We start from the raw sequence: 16,251 nt of genomic DNA on the forward strand, positions 1-16,251 counted from the left end.
GGCGTGAGATTTTATGTTGTTGAATTTCGCGCAAAGCTACTCAAGAGTTATCTGCACTTACCGAACTTCATTTGGAAGTGTAAATTAGAGGGGAAAGCAGCTAGTCAATACCACCCAATCGTAGGCTACTCTAATTCAATCGTAACTCTTGCAATGCTGTGCTCCCACGACCCCCAAAATACCGATCGCGAATTTTTTTGTTTTTCGACGGTAGCGGAGCGCGAACCACCGAACCCTACTCGTCCCAGCATTTTACGATATAACTTTATAAACCATATTCTTAAGTTTCATAATTGCATTATAATTAACTATTACATTGTTACATCGTCTCCACGTTTTACAGGTCAGATATTAATTGTATTTTTTTAAAGTTTGTTTCTTAGTTTATTAAAGTAGTAAAATTTAAAAGAACACAAACGTACAATAGTACCAACTTTTATAGTACGCGAGTTCTCGTTTTAATGATTGTGACCTGATACTAGGGGTCAGTTCATTGGGTTCCTCACTAAACAGAATTAGAAGTAGTATTTTTCGGTTGTAGAATTTAAATTAAAATGTTTATAAAATAAAATAAACTGTAGAAATTGAATGAATATGGTTATATGTATATAATGAAATAAATAGCTTCAATACTATTAATTACATTAATTTTAAGGGTAACTGCCTTCCCACAATTGACAATGAAAGGCAGTAGGAGTTGGGACGTTGTGGGTGTAAGCACTCAACTCCGTACCTTTAATTGATTTCCCATGATTACTGGCTAGTTTAACATCAGTGTTTGAATTTTGTCTGGTAGATGGGATATTCCCACCGCTTTTGGGAACTATTACCATAGGCATTATCCGTTATGAATTTTAGGTGACAACTATGACTGACAATGGATTCTTTATATACACACAAATTTGTGTGCGAATTTAACTTCTTTTTTTTTTTTTCTAAAATAAGTACGACAGCTGGCGTTTTATAAATGAACAAGGTGGAATGCACCTTTGGGTTTAAGGTTCTCTTTCCAATTTGTCAATTTTACGTATCACATTTATATAGTAATTCACAATGTATTGCGATTATATTCAAATTACAGTATACTCCAGTGTTTATTAACAACATACATAAACGTACATGCACAAACAATGAAAATTTGAACATTAAATGCTGCTTGATGTGAAATAAAAGTACGTCCAAGTTTTTTGTCTGTAGTTAAGATCAAAGCAACACAATGGGCTATTTATGCTTTGCTCACCACAGGTATCGAAGCCCCATTTTTAGCGTAATAAGTCTTCAGAGTTACCACTAATGGCAACATCCAAAGGATTTATGCCATATGATAAAAAATAATCAATATTTTATAATAAAAAATTTCAATTAACATAAATGCTAAGCGTGTGTACTAATATAATTGCACAATGGATTATTTTTAATAATTTTTATACAAATATAAAACGAGTTTTTGACTTTCACCTACAGATGATTAATTAAGAAAAGAAATACTTTACTAAACAACAGTCAAAGAAATCTTATAGCTTACATATCCAAGGAAACACTGGTAACTGTGAGAACATTGACCAAATGAATATTTACCCCCGATAGGACAGCAGTAAGTCTACTGACTTGCAACGCTAAAATTCAGGGTTCGATTCTCTGCAGTGGACACAGCAGATAAACCACTGTGGCTTTGCTCTAAAAAATAAATAAACATAATACACAACTGAGGAAACACTGTTAGCACTAACAAGACATTGTTGTCCAATGAAGGCTCCGGTAACAGGGCCGAAAGCTCGCAAATAAAAGTATTTTAACGTATATAATTCTAACGTGTATAATTATACATATCAAGTTGTGTATCTCAAGGTTCGGACGGAAGCTGTAGCTATAAACATTATATCATTAGTTCTACCATAAGATGCTTAACAAAACTAAACAACTGCCTACACCTGACAAGATTAACCCACCAAATAAAAAGTTGGGTTTGGTTTGTTTGGAAGTTCGCGCAAAGCTACACGAGGGCTATCTATGCTAGCCGTCACTAATTTAGCAGCGAAAGATTAGAAGGAAGGCAGCTAGCCATCACCACCCACCGCCAACTCTTAGGCTACTCTTTTACCAATGAATAGTGGGATTGTCCGTCACACGGCTGAAAGAGCGAGCATGTTTGGTGACAGGATTGCAGATTGCGAGTCGAGCGCCCCCTAACCACCTGGCCATGCTAGGCCCCAAGTGAAAAGGATCAAAGGTTTACGTTTTTAGTTCACGTTTAATAAACATTGTCCTATGGGCGGGATTTGGGACGAAATTTTTTTTTTTTGGGGGGGGGGGAGTCTGACTTAATTTTTTGAATGTCATATTATACTACATTCCAAATTAAAAAGTGGAGGAAGATACTCCTCTTTCCCCTGTAATCTCGCATATACGTTAACCTGTGTCATTTTACGTTCTTACACTTTCACGGACAAAACTATTTCACTGCATACAGCCACGGAAAGTAGACTGAGATTTACTATACTCGACAAAAAACAACCACAAACAAACTCAAAGTACGATTTATATGACAAGGAGGTCGAAGTTCAGTGTGCATGACACAATTTTTTCAGAGTCAATATCCTTGACTGCATTTCTTTTTTTTTTTTTTTTTTGTCTCTACCCAGCCTTGCCAAAAGAAAAAATATTTATGCCGGTAGAGGGAGAACAAAAAACGCACGGTGGTGGTCAAAATAACGGATGGTCGTAACTTCATTCGTTAAGACGGCGAGGATGATGAAAAATGTATTATTATTATTTTTTAGCCTTGAATAACTTGTTTATTTCTTCGTGGATAAGAAATATTGTCCATTTTACCATATCACATACAGCTCTTCCTATTTGACTGATCGCAGCAATACATAGAAAGTAATTATTTTTTTCCACGTAAATTTTAATCTTTAATCGGTGAATCGTAATCTGTTAAGTTTCATTCTTGTCTGTATTTATGCATAATTTTGAAAACAGTTATAATTGGTAGAGAGGAGATTCCCTTTGACATTTATTGTACTAGTACTTAACAGTGGACGTCGTCATAATTCTTCTGAAGTCTGCGAGGAAAAGATGTCAAAGTATTCCGGTAGAGGAAGAGTCCAATAAAATAAGTGGTAGACTTCTGTACAAAGAAGTGAAAACAAAAAAAAAGTACTCCTGTCGAGCAGAATAATGTTTACCATCATGCTCACTCTTCTGTTATTGTAGTACTTAGTGGGCAATTTTGTTCGTCACTGTTGTCACCACAATTGTCAACGCCATCACACCATGATTCGTGGTTAACACAACGACCGTTCTGACATTGTTGTTGATGAGTTAAGCATGACGCACGACACAGCTCCGGTTCATCACTCAGATCGTTACAGTCATAGTAGCTGTCACAAAAGTAATCGTTAGGGATGCACTGGCCGTTATTGCAGGTAAACTGGGAACTAGGGCACACTGAAGAATATAAAAATAAATAAATATTTACCACTGAATTATCACAGATCAACTTAAATCCAAGACACACTGAAGAATATATAAGTAAATAAACAGTAATTTAGTATTTATCACATAATATTCGAAACAGTATTCGATACACATAGATTAATTCGATAAACAAACTAGCAAAATATTTAAAGTGTCAGATTGATATGAGTTATTCAGTTTAAGCCAATCATAATTCTTACTTGTAGTACAATTGGCTTCGTCACTACCATCCCAACAGTCTATATAACCATTGCATCTCCTGGTAACTGGCAAACAGGAAGTGTCGTTCCCACAGTGGAACTCATCTTCCTTGCAATCTAAATAATAATAAAAAAGTCACCGTTCACATATACACTAATACAGTGACGTAATAAGTCGTTGTTTGCCTACCTCTTATTATATCAGCATAATGTGCTTCCTTACTAAAGTACAGTAGCGTAAAAAGTAATTGGGCCCTCTACATTTATTTCCCTATAATTGTAGTTATGATTCTGGCTGAATCGGGTTCCCTTTTGGCTTGCCTCCCCCAGCAATTGAGAAGGCTGCGAAGGCATACTTACGCCACTGCACATATATATTCTAAGTTTGCAAACTGGCTACATTTATTTTTAAGAAGCAAACACAGACAATATATAAAAAAAAGGTGCACATTAAAAAACATAATAAGAATACTCAAACGTACAATATTAATGACAAACGTACCAATATTATGTCACTTCTTCACAGTCTTACGTACCAATATTATTTCACTTCTTCACAGTCTTACATTCATTTCACCACTGAGGTGTCATTTGTTTGTGGAAAATCAACTGAAATACACAAGTGTTTAACGTATATATTACAAAAACAGAGTTTTCCACTACTAGGTGTTTATAAATTTGGTGTGTGTTTGTGTGTAATCAGTACAATTTAAAATGGCGCAAATGAAGTTGTATCACAGTGTTAAGAAATAATAAATATACTTTGATAATCACTATTTCATTCCACTGGATACCAGCAATAAAAATAATTTTGTAAATGTAAAATGATGTAGGAATGGTAGTGCCAAAAAGAATGCAAACAATAATATATGGATGATACAGTTATACATAAATCATTCCTACATGACTTTTAATATTAAAATTTAATGTTACAGTTTAAATGCATACTTGACTTTAATATTAATGAAGTTGGAAGTTATATATATTCCTAACTGTCGGTATGTAATTTATTCATCATAATATCATAGTCATGTCAGGATAGTCATCAATGTAGTGTAACTAAAAGCCTAAGACATACGTACAAGGAAAACCAAGTTGAATCAAAACATGTTTTGATTATTACAGACTATCACATAGTTACGTTACCAGGTCGATCAATTCGACCGACCTCGTAACCATTTTGTACTCGTGCATTTTACAGTGTAACATTACATTTTAATATTGGAAGTTATGTACGGATGATTTATGTATAACTTCATCATCCTTATATTCTTGTATTGGCGCTACCATCCCTACATCATTTTACATTTACAAAATGTTTTTGTTACTTGTTTTGTGATGTTTTTCCCCTGAATGTGTATTCTATGAATTTGTGTAATAAAATTTAATATTATATGTATTGATTTTTTTTTTTACTCCTTCACTTCATACATAATACAAGGGGTGGCTCCCTTATGACACCGATTGTATAGTGTACAAAGCATTCAGTATTCTACATGTTACATTCATCTAATGTTTATCTATTATTGGCTGGTTATTCCTGTTTCACCCTGTACTCAAGCTTTTTTAAAGAAACACCAGATTTCTGTAAAAAAGCTAACTTCAAGGGATAATAATAACACCGCTTACACTAGAATTACGATTTTTTAGAAATTCCTACTAGTTATTACGACTAAGCGATGACATCGTGCACTGCCCAAAAACACATAGAGTGGATTTATGCTTAAACTGACGTTAATGATAAAGTAGTTGTAGAGTTATCTCGACTGAAACAACAAGAAGAAAGATGAACAATTTGGTTGGGTTGGTCACTTTCTGGTTTGGTATCTTAGCGATGTTTTCTTGCCTTGAATTAGGGCTTGTTGGGTAGAAAAACAAATTAAAGTGAGTGGCAATCACGTTTTAAAATAAAACTCTGTCATTGTTGATTTTTTAGCGTGCATATTTGCATTATGCCTATTGAGTACCTTGGCCATCTCTACATGTATAGTATACCGAATCTAAGACAGTTAAAGCTTACCACAGTTAGCCTCGTCAGTCATGTCATAGCAATTGAAATGGCCATCGCACCGTCTTTTGGCTGGAACACATAATCCGTCACCACAACGCCACTCTTCAGAATGACATTCTGCGAAAAAAAAAAGAAAAAGATATGTATCAAAATTCCTTATTTTATATCTAAGTTCACACATTTTATCTGGTAGATCTCAACATCTTCTACCTTACAGGAGCTCGCGAATGAAACCAAAATTTGAAATATAATGAACGTACCAGAAACGTCTACACACTGATACAAGTGGTCATCAAGCTGACGACAAATTTCGTGGGACCCAGTACACCATCCACCACACCCTCTAGGGTCCTGTGGGTCAATAGAGGCTACACACCGAGGGGCCAGCACTCCAACAGAAATTATACAAATTCCATGTTGGCAGTGACTACACGGTCCACCTGTGTAAAAATTAAATATTAAATGCTTTTTTTCATCCAAACCATACACATGTATAGGTATAAAGAAAAACTTAGTTTTGTGTACTTGCTATTAATATATATATATATATATACACACATATATATACCTTTATGTAATTCTAAGCTTTCGAATTGGCTACATTTATTTGTCAGGAGCAAAAATAAACGAAATATATAAATAATATAAAAAACATTGCGTTTTAAAAAGAACAATAAGAATACTCATAATCGATACAACATGTGACAAGCGTACCAATATTATTTCACTTCTTCAACGTCTTAAATTTATTTCAATCCTGCCTAAAAATATTCAGTTTGAGAGTAGGCTAGTAGAGATCCTGATGAGTAATAAAATCGAATCGGGTATACGCGCGCCCCACGCTTGGTATTGCTGGCGCACAAAAATATAGCTAATAAAAAGAGGGGAATAAAAGGTCTGATAGATTAATTTACTCTAATCCCGCCTAAAAGAGTTTCAAGTGCTGCGGGTATTGAGGATTCCCTCTTGTCTCTTATCAACGCGTATAGTGAAAACAAGAAGAATATTTTTATAGCAACGTCACCAAAATCAAAATTTTTAAAAGACTCACGCTTAAAAGAAAATTGTTACTGGCAGAGATAACCTACTCGAAGTCACTACAGACTTTAACCATATGAAAAAAACGCGCGAATTTTGTAGAAAATGAATTGCTTGAGACGAGTGATAATTGGCCCTAACCGGATTCCAGAAACGTTTACCAAATCTAGACAATCTATAGCTTTATACACACACACATATGAACTAGAGGTCACTTACTTTGCGATCTTTGCCAGTTTTTTACACTTTTGCATTAGGAAGAGGGCACCGATGCTAGCCATTTTATCCTTTGTATTAACGAAGAGGCAACATTCTCAATGATAAACCTTTTCTTCATATTAAAAACGCGTATGTCATACCTATCTATAGTACTGTTTATAGTTGAAAGAAACGCATGGTTGAAAAACTTACCGAAGACAATGGTATTAGTGACAGAAATGTGGCTGAGGATGAGATGGTATGTTTCAACTTACCTGTTGATTCTGACGTCGACTCACCAACGACTTCGTTTGCTGATATGGCTTCTTGCGTCGTCACGTTTTGTATATTACGAGGCTCACTCGGCGAAGATGATTTGATTGAAGACAGAGTCGGAGAGGAGCTAGACGACGGAGACGACTCAGTAATGAAACATACACAGTCTATTATTTCAATCTCGTGACCACCTTTTCGCCTGCATGGGTCGTTGTTAAGTAATCTTATTCCGTGACCTAACTCTGTCCTGCAGTCTCGAGATCTACTGTGGATTCTGTTGGAGTCACATTTGCCCTCTAAGTCGTTACACGAAGACCACTGACCCCAAGGTGACCACGCAGCTAAAATATAAAACAGTAAATCACGATAAATATCACATTTAATATATAATTATGTAATACATTTTCTTAAAACAAATATTTCCACCTTCAACAATCATTTGCCAGTTGAAAACATTTGCTTAACACTAAAATAAAACTGTGATACAGTATTAAAATTAAAACAAGATGGTGAATACTTATGTAACACAGCCCCCCAGTGGCACAGCGGTATGTCTGCGAACATACAACGCTAGAAACCGGGTTTCGATACCCGTGGTGGGCAGAGCACAAATAACCCACTGTGTAGCTTTGTGCTTAACTTCAAATAAACAAACAAATCTTATTTAATATGTTAATTTTGCCCGAAAAAAAAATTAAAGCAAAATAATCCTGAGAAAACCACTAGTGGTAAATAGCATGTTAGCATACTAAAATAAGGGTGTGAAGATTAGGATATTCAAGTGAGGCTGTTAAGATAAACCAGAAATATCAATACTAAAATATGGGCGTGAAGATTAGCATATTCAAGTAAGACTGTTAAGATAACCAGAAATATCAATACTAAAATAAGGGTGTGAAGATTAGCATATTTAAGTATAAATGTTAAGATAAACCAGAAATATCAATGCTAAAATAAGGGCGTGAAGATTAGCATATTCAATTACGACTGTTAAGAAAACTAGAAATATCAATACTAGAATAAGGGTGTGAAGATTAGCATATTCAAGTGAGGCTGTTAAGATAAACCAGAAATATCAATACTAAAATACAGGCGTGAAGATTAGCATATTCAAGTATAAATGTTAAGATAACCAGAAATATCAATACTAAAATAAGAGTGTGAAGATTAGCATATTCAAGTATAAATGTTAAGATAAACCAGAAATATCAATACTAAAATATGGGTGTGAAGATTAGCATATTCAAGTAAGATTGTTAAGATAACCAGAAATATCAATACTAAAATAAGCCTCTGGACATCATCAGATTATTGACGAATTTCTAATTGAAATACAAAATATAAGATAACGAAGTTTTTTTTGTGAATTAAATTTTTCATGTATACAGAGAAATCAGAAATGTCACAGAATATTGTTCATTTTGTTTAGCTTTATTTTTTTAGGGGAATAATTGCATATAATTGGAAAACCTGTTACACAGATATACAACTATCAGTGTACATATTCTCACCATCTGATGGAGGTGGGGTTATTGGTTTCAGGTCGACAGGTGGCGTTAACACTCCTTGTAGTCCTGCGAATAAATTACAAGTCATAGTGACAATATCGAAGATTGGAAACAGGAGTTATTGTATTAGATTATTTTTATATAAAACAAAGCAAAAATATAATTTTTAGTTGTTAAAATTTAAAGCAAACACGAGCTAAATCTGAAAGCACAATCTAGTAAATGTTATTGCATAAAATGCCTAGTTTAAATATCGGAACTTTTTAGCCCTAAATTTTTGATGAAATGTAAGATTACAAAAGACTTTTTCTCTTAACTAGTTTATTATACATTTTAGACTAAACGTGTATAAAAATAACATTTTATCTACTACCTTGAGCATATTTCAACGAACTTCCCAGCAGCCTAAAGCCTCCTCAGAGGTGCTTTATGTTAGATAAAAGATATTTGAAATACTAACTTTAGGTCTACACACCTATGGTTTTAGGTCCGTTATGGATTGACCAAAAGTATTTGGACTCGTTAAAATGTATGAACAATCCAACGAGTAAAGTGATAATTCACTACATTTTGTAGGCCTAACAGTAATAACCTCTTAAAGTTCCTCAAAGTATATGGCGACCAATAGAGATAAATTTTACTTCGTCAGTAGATTATAATCTAAACATTAAATTAATAACTAAATAAGTTTTGGAAGTTGTGATGTTTTAAGATAATGTACAGATCAAATGTTGTACGAAATGCATTAGCCAAATTTTTACGCATTCATGATACAAAAAGTTAGTGATACCTAAAAATAAATATCCAACCTATCATTCGATTCACCACCATATCACTTCATACCAATTTCGGGAAAAATCGAAAGTTTTAGTTTCATGTTTATTTTTAGTATTTTAAAAACTTTGCATATTGAATTATTCAGAAAAAAAAATCAAATTATCAATGCTGCATATTCTTCAAACCCTATGTAAATAAAGGCTTACCATGGTGAGTAAAAAACAACTCAAAACACCGTACATATAAATAATTGTTTATCAGCTTAGATGTTGTTACATCAGATACTAACTTCTTACAATCTTTTTGTTCATGGAAAAAAATATTCTCGTTCGAAACGTAAAAAATAAAATAAAAAAATTATAGAATTAGACAATTCATTAAGACTCTGAAAACATTACGTTTTACATAATAACTGCCCCCCAGTGGCACAGCGGTATGTCTGCGGACTTAAAACGCTAGAAACCGGGTTTCGATACCCGTGGTGGGCAGAGCACAGATAGCCCTTGTGTAGCTTTGTGCATAATTACAAACAAACAAACATAATAACTATTTAAAAATACATTTATAATGTTCTAAAATGCCCTCCTTTAAAATGATTTAGAAAGCATTTTCGTGAATAACTTTGTGCTAAATTTTGTCAACAAAACATAAGGAAATTCCCATAAGGAAACTATATATATATTTATATATATATGAATCATTTCCAAACACATGCAGTATTGATCTTTTTTGTTATTATTATTTCCACGTGAGTAAAATGAACAGGTAAATTAAAACGCTAAATGCAATGTCACGTAAATATTTATTATTAAATTTAAGAGAAAAACTCAACATATGAATAAAGGTATTTGTTTTTAATGTTAAAATAAAACATAACTTTAATAAGTTGGAACAACTACGTAAAGAAAGAAAATGAACAGCGTTTCAACCAAATCACCTACTAATATACGAAGATGTTTATATAATTTTATGTTGTTGTAATATTTTACAATAGCTACTTGCCATTTTGACGTTAGGTCTTTCTTAATCAACAAATCTAAATGGATTAAAAATCCAAATATTTTCTATTATTCTCTAAAGACTTTCATCCGCCCATTCGTTCCCGCATTTATTTATCTACTTTATTTTTATTTGTATTTCTATAGATGTCTATACCTTACCTACCAGCAAATGTAATAGATGTAATATCAACATGAAGTGATCCTGTTGGCAGCATGCCATGCCCTTTCTCCAATATTTGAACAAAGGTTAGTCCCACTTGCTCTGCTGCCCTGGTGAAGGGACGGTTCAGAAAGATTCTGCATTCCACTATTACACTTCCTTTCCTGTGCAAACGAAAATAAATGATAATAATAAACCTGATAGAGCACCATCTGTGTTAAGAATTAAAAACTAAAACAAAACTTAAAGGAGCTTTATGTACTTTATTGTTGAAAAATATGGTAGAGGGGTATATTATTCAATAATATATTTAATGATGTATAAATCGTATGGTAAAATAGTCTTTATTTTTTTAGTACTTAAAGGAAAGACTTTTCGACCATTTAGCCAATCAATTGATTAGAATATTTATTTTGAACTTATTATTCACAGTACTTCCAATCAAGGTATTGATATGATCTACATATTGTATTTTTACTAACAATTATTTGATTAAGAGTAAAAACAAAATCGACGTTTCTTGACACAATGAAAGATAAAGTCCTTATTATATTTTTCAGTCGAGTAGTTTTGATAACACGGTTACCATCATCAAAATTAGCCCCAATAATGGTAACCATGTTACCGAAACTAGTTGGCTGAAATATCTAATAAAGATTTTATCTTTCATTGTACCAAAATTTTTTTCGTTTTTACTATTAATAAGGTAGCATAGTGTGCCTGAAAAGAAATCATTATAAGCACTTGATTTTTTACCATAAGCATTTTCGTTAATCTTAACACAATGAAAGATAAAACGCGACTTTTACCTGAATCCTATAATTTCTGTCGCATTGTAATCTCGAACTAAAGGGCTCATAAAGAATAACTCTTCCAGCTGAAATAGAAAGTACAATATCTGTATAAAAATTTAAAATGGTATTTCAGAAACATAATTTCATAGTTTCTTTGAAGAAAGGATTAGGAAAAAACATGGTTTCCATAATAAAATTGTGGTATATAAACACGCTGTGTATTTTCTACCTCATTGTATTTATATATGATGTTTTCTAAGTTTGTCATTTATGCAGATATATACAGTTTCGACATAACACTTTGGTTGAGAAGGTCATTAAGTTACTTTTGCTCAAGCTGCCTATTTTCTGAAGCAGTCACCTTTTATCTTCTATGCTAAAGGTAGCTGCAAGGTCAGTTGTAGTATGTGAAGTTACAGTTGTTTTTTTCACTGGCAGTCAGGCTGTCTCTTGAAATTATGGTTTTCCTTATATGTCATTGAGATTGACCAGTCACGTAGATAACACTAGTCGCTCTAGGTAAATCTGACGTTAACGTGTTAAGTAAGTAACATGAGATTTATTTAACCTGGAATAGAACCTCAACAGCGTTAGTCTAATACGATCACATCTGAGTTAGCCGATCTACAACACCATGGACCACTTAAAGCCTAACTCTCCAGTTAAAGCGACTGTCCACAGTAAAAAGTATAGTAAATCTCCACTGTGTTTGTATTTCAATAAAGATTGCATATTGTGATTTTACGTTTGTGTTCAGTCTCTCTTTTTTATCTCACGAGTTGTTAGTCACAGAACATAGAATTACTTCGTAGTAAATATCTTGTCGAATCTCCTGTTATCCTGAGGATCTACCTCCTCGCTCTTAGGAAAAATAAGTGCTGTCGAAAAATATCACATCGTTACTATATTTGTGTTGTTATGAATTCTGAATTTTTTTCCTCCTTTAATAGTATAACACTATTTATATACCAACATTATAATTCTTAATACAGGAAAAGCAAGAAATTCAAATGCTCCACATAACAATACTCTGATTGTTTCTCTATCATGGAAAAAAAGGTTTTAAGGAAAACATGTATTTACTTATTAAGAAATTGACCAATAGCAAGAATTGTTGAACTCATTCCCTGGCGTCGGAATTCTCAGCATCGCTCCCTTTAAGAGTAACCACAGGGTAATTATATGAAGTATTTGTTCATATTCATGTTTAGTGGCAATATGTTTAAAACTTGCAAGCAAAGAAAAAAAAAACAATACACACAGATGCATATTACATCCGAGTAAAAGTTTTCGCTTTAAAGTTAACTTCTCTTCAAAATATCTCAACCTCATAATGTATAAATTATATAACACATTGTTACGACAACGCAGGTCACGTGACGCTTGTAACACGCCACTTCCTTCTCGAACCTTCATGAAATGTCGGAAGACTACTAGATTGGGATAGTCTTGTATATATAAGACCGGCCAAGAAGCAACGTAAGGTAATGTGTAATTGAACAGCGGAGAGAGTATATTGTTGAGCACGTGAGACGTTCGTTGTGAATTATAGCGTTTTTTATAGCGCGACTGTTGAAATTAAGTGTATCGCAAAGTTGTATTCAGAAAGAATAAACCAGTTTTATTTAAGAAAGGACTTGTATCGGTAAAGTTTCTTCGGAAAGAATTTTTACGGAAAATTAACTAACGAACGGAGACGTAACAATATTATACACCTAAATAACTGATGCAACCAACAGAGAATGTAACAATACAAATAAAGAACGGTCACAATCTGTATACAGAAGTTAACAATACAAATAAAGAACGGTCACAATCTGTATACAGAAGTTAACAATACAACTAAAGAACGGTCACAATCTGTATATAGAATGTAACAATACAAATAAAGAACGGTCACAATCTGTATACAGAAGTTAATAACACAACTAAAGAACGATCACAATCTGTATATAGAATGTAACAATACAACGAAAGAGTGGTCACAATCTGCACACAGAAGTGAACAACACAACTAAAATATGATCACAATCTGTATATAGAATGTAACAATACATCTAAAGAACGGTCACAATCTGTACACAGAATGTAACAACATAACTAAAGAACGGTCACAATCTGTAAAAATGTAAAAATACAGCTAAAGAACGCTCAAAATCTGTCTACAGAATGTAACAATACAAATAAAGAACGGTCACAATCTGTACACAGAAGTTAACAATACAACTAAAGAACGGTCACAATCTGTATACAGAAGTTAACAACACAATAAAGAACGATCACAATCTGTATATAGAATGTAACAATACATCTAAAGAACGCTCACAATCTGTTTACAGAATGTTACAATTCAACTCAATAACGGTCACAATCTGTATATAGAATATAACACTACATCGAACGAACACAGTTTAATGATGGACACAGAGAACGAATGCAATCTGTATACAGAAGTTAACAACACAACTAAAGAACTATCACAATCTATATGCAGAATGTAACAATACAGCTAAAGAACGGTCACAATCTGTACACAGAATGTTAACAATACAACTAAAGAACGGTCACAATCTGTATACAGAAGTTAACAACACAACTAAAGAACTATCACAATCTATATGCAGAATGTAACAATACATCTAAAGAACGCTCACAATCTGTTTACAGAATGTAACAATACATCTAAAGAACGGTCACAATCTGTATATAGAATATAACACTACATCGAACGAACACAGTTTAATGATGGACACAGAGAACGAATGCAATCTGTATATGAAATATAATTACACATTTAAAGAATGGAGAAAGTCCGTAGAAATCGAATTAAGACATCTACAGAACGGACAGGCCATAGAGAATACAACAATAAATAAGAATTCAAGTAAAGAACGAATACAACGTATTAAAACATTAATCATTTCTGACAAAACAGTTCACAAGAGGCACGCGCTGTATGCCCTTGATATCGACTTTACTGAGAACTCTCCTATTGTTCAGAAAACACTATTGTAAATACAGTTTCAAAAGCGAATACAATCACGCGAGGTTACGCGGAAATAAGTGACTTTTTTTTGTTAGCCAGTTATCTGATATCTACCCAGTATATTATGTACTGTTACTCGTGTTTTATGGACAGGTGTAAGTTACAAAACAGAAGCGATCTCATTTCACCAGGAAGTTTCTTAATGGGCAAAGCAGGAAATATGATAATCTGAACGGCTGACGATATATGCGCGGCAGCCGTCACGTAGGCAGGGTGCTTTTCATTCGTTTATTTATTTGTTGGTGGTTTATGGTACCCTTGATTATTTTTTGCAGATAATAAAAAATTGGATTTCTTTTTTTTTTTGGTAACACATTTTCGTCTACTTTCTTTATCTATCTGAATGTTTTCGTTCGTATTTTATTTGAAATTTAGGCAAGAGGGCGTTTTGAAAATTGTCATTTCATGAGATATTAATTGATAAACAAATAAGTGAATAGAGGTGTGTTCAATGGAGCGCATACGAAAATGTGTCCGTATTTACGTCATTATTAACGGACACGGAAAATCTGGGACAGGACAATGAGGGAATGATGCGTTTATCAAGTTTGATCAAATACCGATCATTTTTGATTGAGTTATAGGGCAAAAATAGTGTGAAAACTCGGTCACCAGGCTAACAGACAGGGAATTTTTTCGTGACCTTGATCTTTGGCCTTGACCCTACAAAAACTAATCACTTCTAAATGGGGACATAGTCCAATTGTACAAATTTTCGTCCAAATCCATTCAGCCGTTTTCGAGAAACCTTGCTGACAAACACATCCAGGGGTGAAAACATAACGTCCGTCCACTTTCGATAGCAGGGGTAATAATAAATCGTCTCTGGGCTGAGTTTTTAATATTATCTTTAATTAGGCTAAAGTCTTCACTTCCGTGTTTAAATCGTTCAATGTATTTGATTACATTCTCTTTGTGTACAACTACTCTGTATATTTAAAAAATGGAACCTTTTCTAATCTGAACACTTTCGAAATGTAGACACTGGGTGACGTGGTTCGAACGGTTGGTCGAATTCCATAGACCAGTGTTTTCCGAACTGTGGGTGCCCTCTGGGGGAGGGGGCGTGTACTGGTGGCTGGGCGGACGACGGAAGAAACAGAAGAGTTGGAGACGACGATAACTTAACAAAACTATCACTTTGCTTTTTTTTTTTGGCTCTCACATTTGCTCACTCCCTTACAAGCATTTTTTTCATTAAAAAAGTTATGAAAAAGAGGTACAAAAAATGTTGATTTTACTGTCCTCACTTGAGAAAATTATTTTAATGTGAATGGGGGGTCGCAACAGAAAAGTTTCTGAGTTAGGGAGGCGATATTTAAAGTTTGGAAAACACTGCCCTACAGAATGCATTCTGTAATATGATTCTAATAAAAAAAATAAGAGCTAAAAATCAATGAAAAAAATGGTAGCAATTATATTCTTTTACTTAGAACATAAAAACGGTAGAGTTCGATTTAAAATACCTACGTAGATTTTTTGGTCAGTTATTTCCTACTGTACGCTTCTGGTCAGGGCAGGTCAAAGGTGATTCTTAAATATATGCAAACACTTAAAATGCTGCCCGCACATTATATATAGATATACACAGACATTTTCTTGCCACCATTTCTTTTTTCTGTACACTCCTCTACTCCGTCTCCTCCTCCTGACCTCCAATATGCCACCTCCAGCAATATGATGCAGAGGGCGGGTCGCGGGTTCGAATCTCCATCATACCAAATATGCTCACCCTTTTAGCCGTGGGGCGTTATAATGTGAC

At 33.8% G+C, this 16,251-nt stretch overlaps 1 protein-coding gene across 1 annotated transcript in view; it reads right to left on the reverse strand.

Annotated features, from left to right (window-relative positions):
* Positions 1–2,608: 2,608 nt before the first annotated feature.
* Positions 2,609–16,251, reverse strand: part of LOC106457373 (very low-density lipoprotein receptor-like) — a 14,835-nt gene continuing 1,192 nt past the window's right edge. Inside the window, exons 2-9 of the mRNA XM_013916783.2 lie at positions 11,459–11,526; positions 10,653–10,813; positions 8,715–8,777; positions 7,203–7,544; positions 5,952–6,131; positions 5,701–5,808; positions 3,681–3,797; positions 2,609–3,450 (exon numbers count right to left, since the gene is read on the reverse strand). Coding sequence (XP_013772237.2) covers positions 3,197–3,450; positions 3,681–3,797; positions 5,701–5,808; positions 5,952–6,131; positions 7,203–7,544; positions 8,715–8,777; positions 10,653–10,813; positions 11,459–11,526 — 1,293 coding nt within the window. The 3' untranslated portion in view covers positions 2,609–3,196. The remainder of the gene's footprint in view (positions 3,451–3,680; positions 3,798–5,700; positions 5,809–5,951; positions 6,132–7,202; positions 7,545–8,714; positions 8,778–10,652; positions 10,814–11,458; positions 11,527–16,251) is intronic.

The sequence above is a fragment of the Limulus polyphemus genome, unplaced genomic scaffold, assembly GCF_000517525.1.
Source record: "Limulus polyphemus unplaced genomic scaffold, Limulus_polyphemus-2.1.2 Scaffold322, whole genome shotgun sequence".
Taxonomy (NCBI): domain Eukaryota; kingdom Metazoa; phylum Arthropoda; class Merostomata; order Xiphosura; family Limulidae; genus Limulus; species Limulus polyphemus.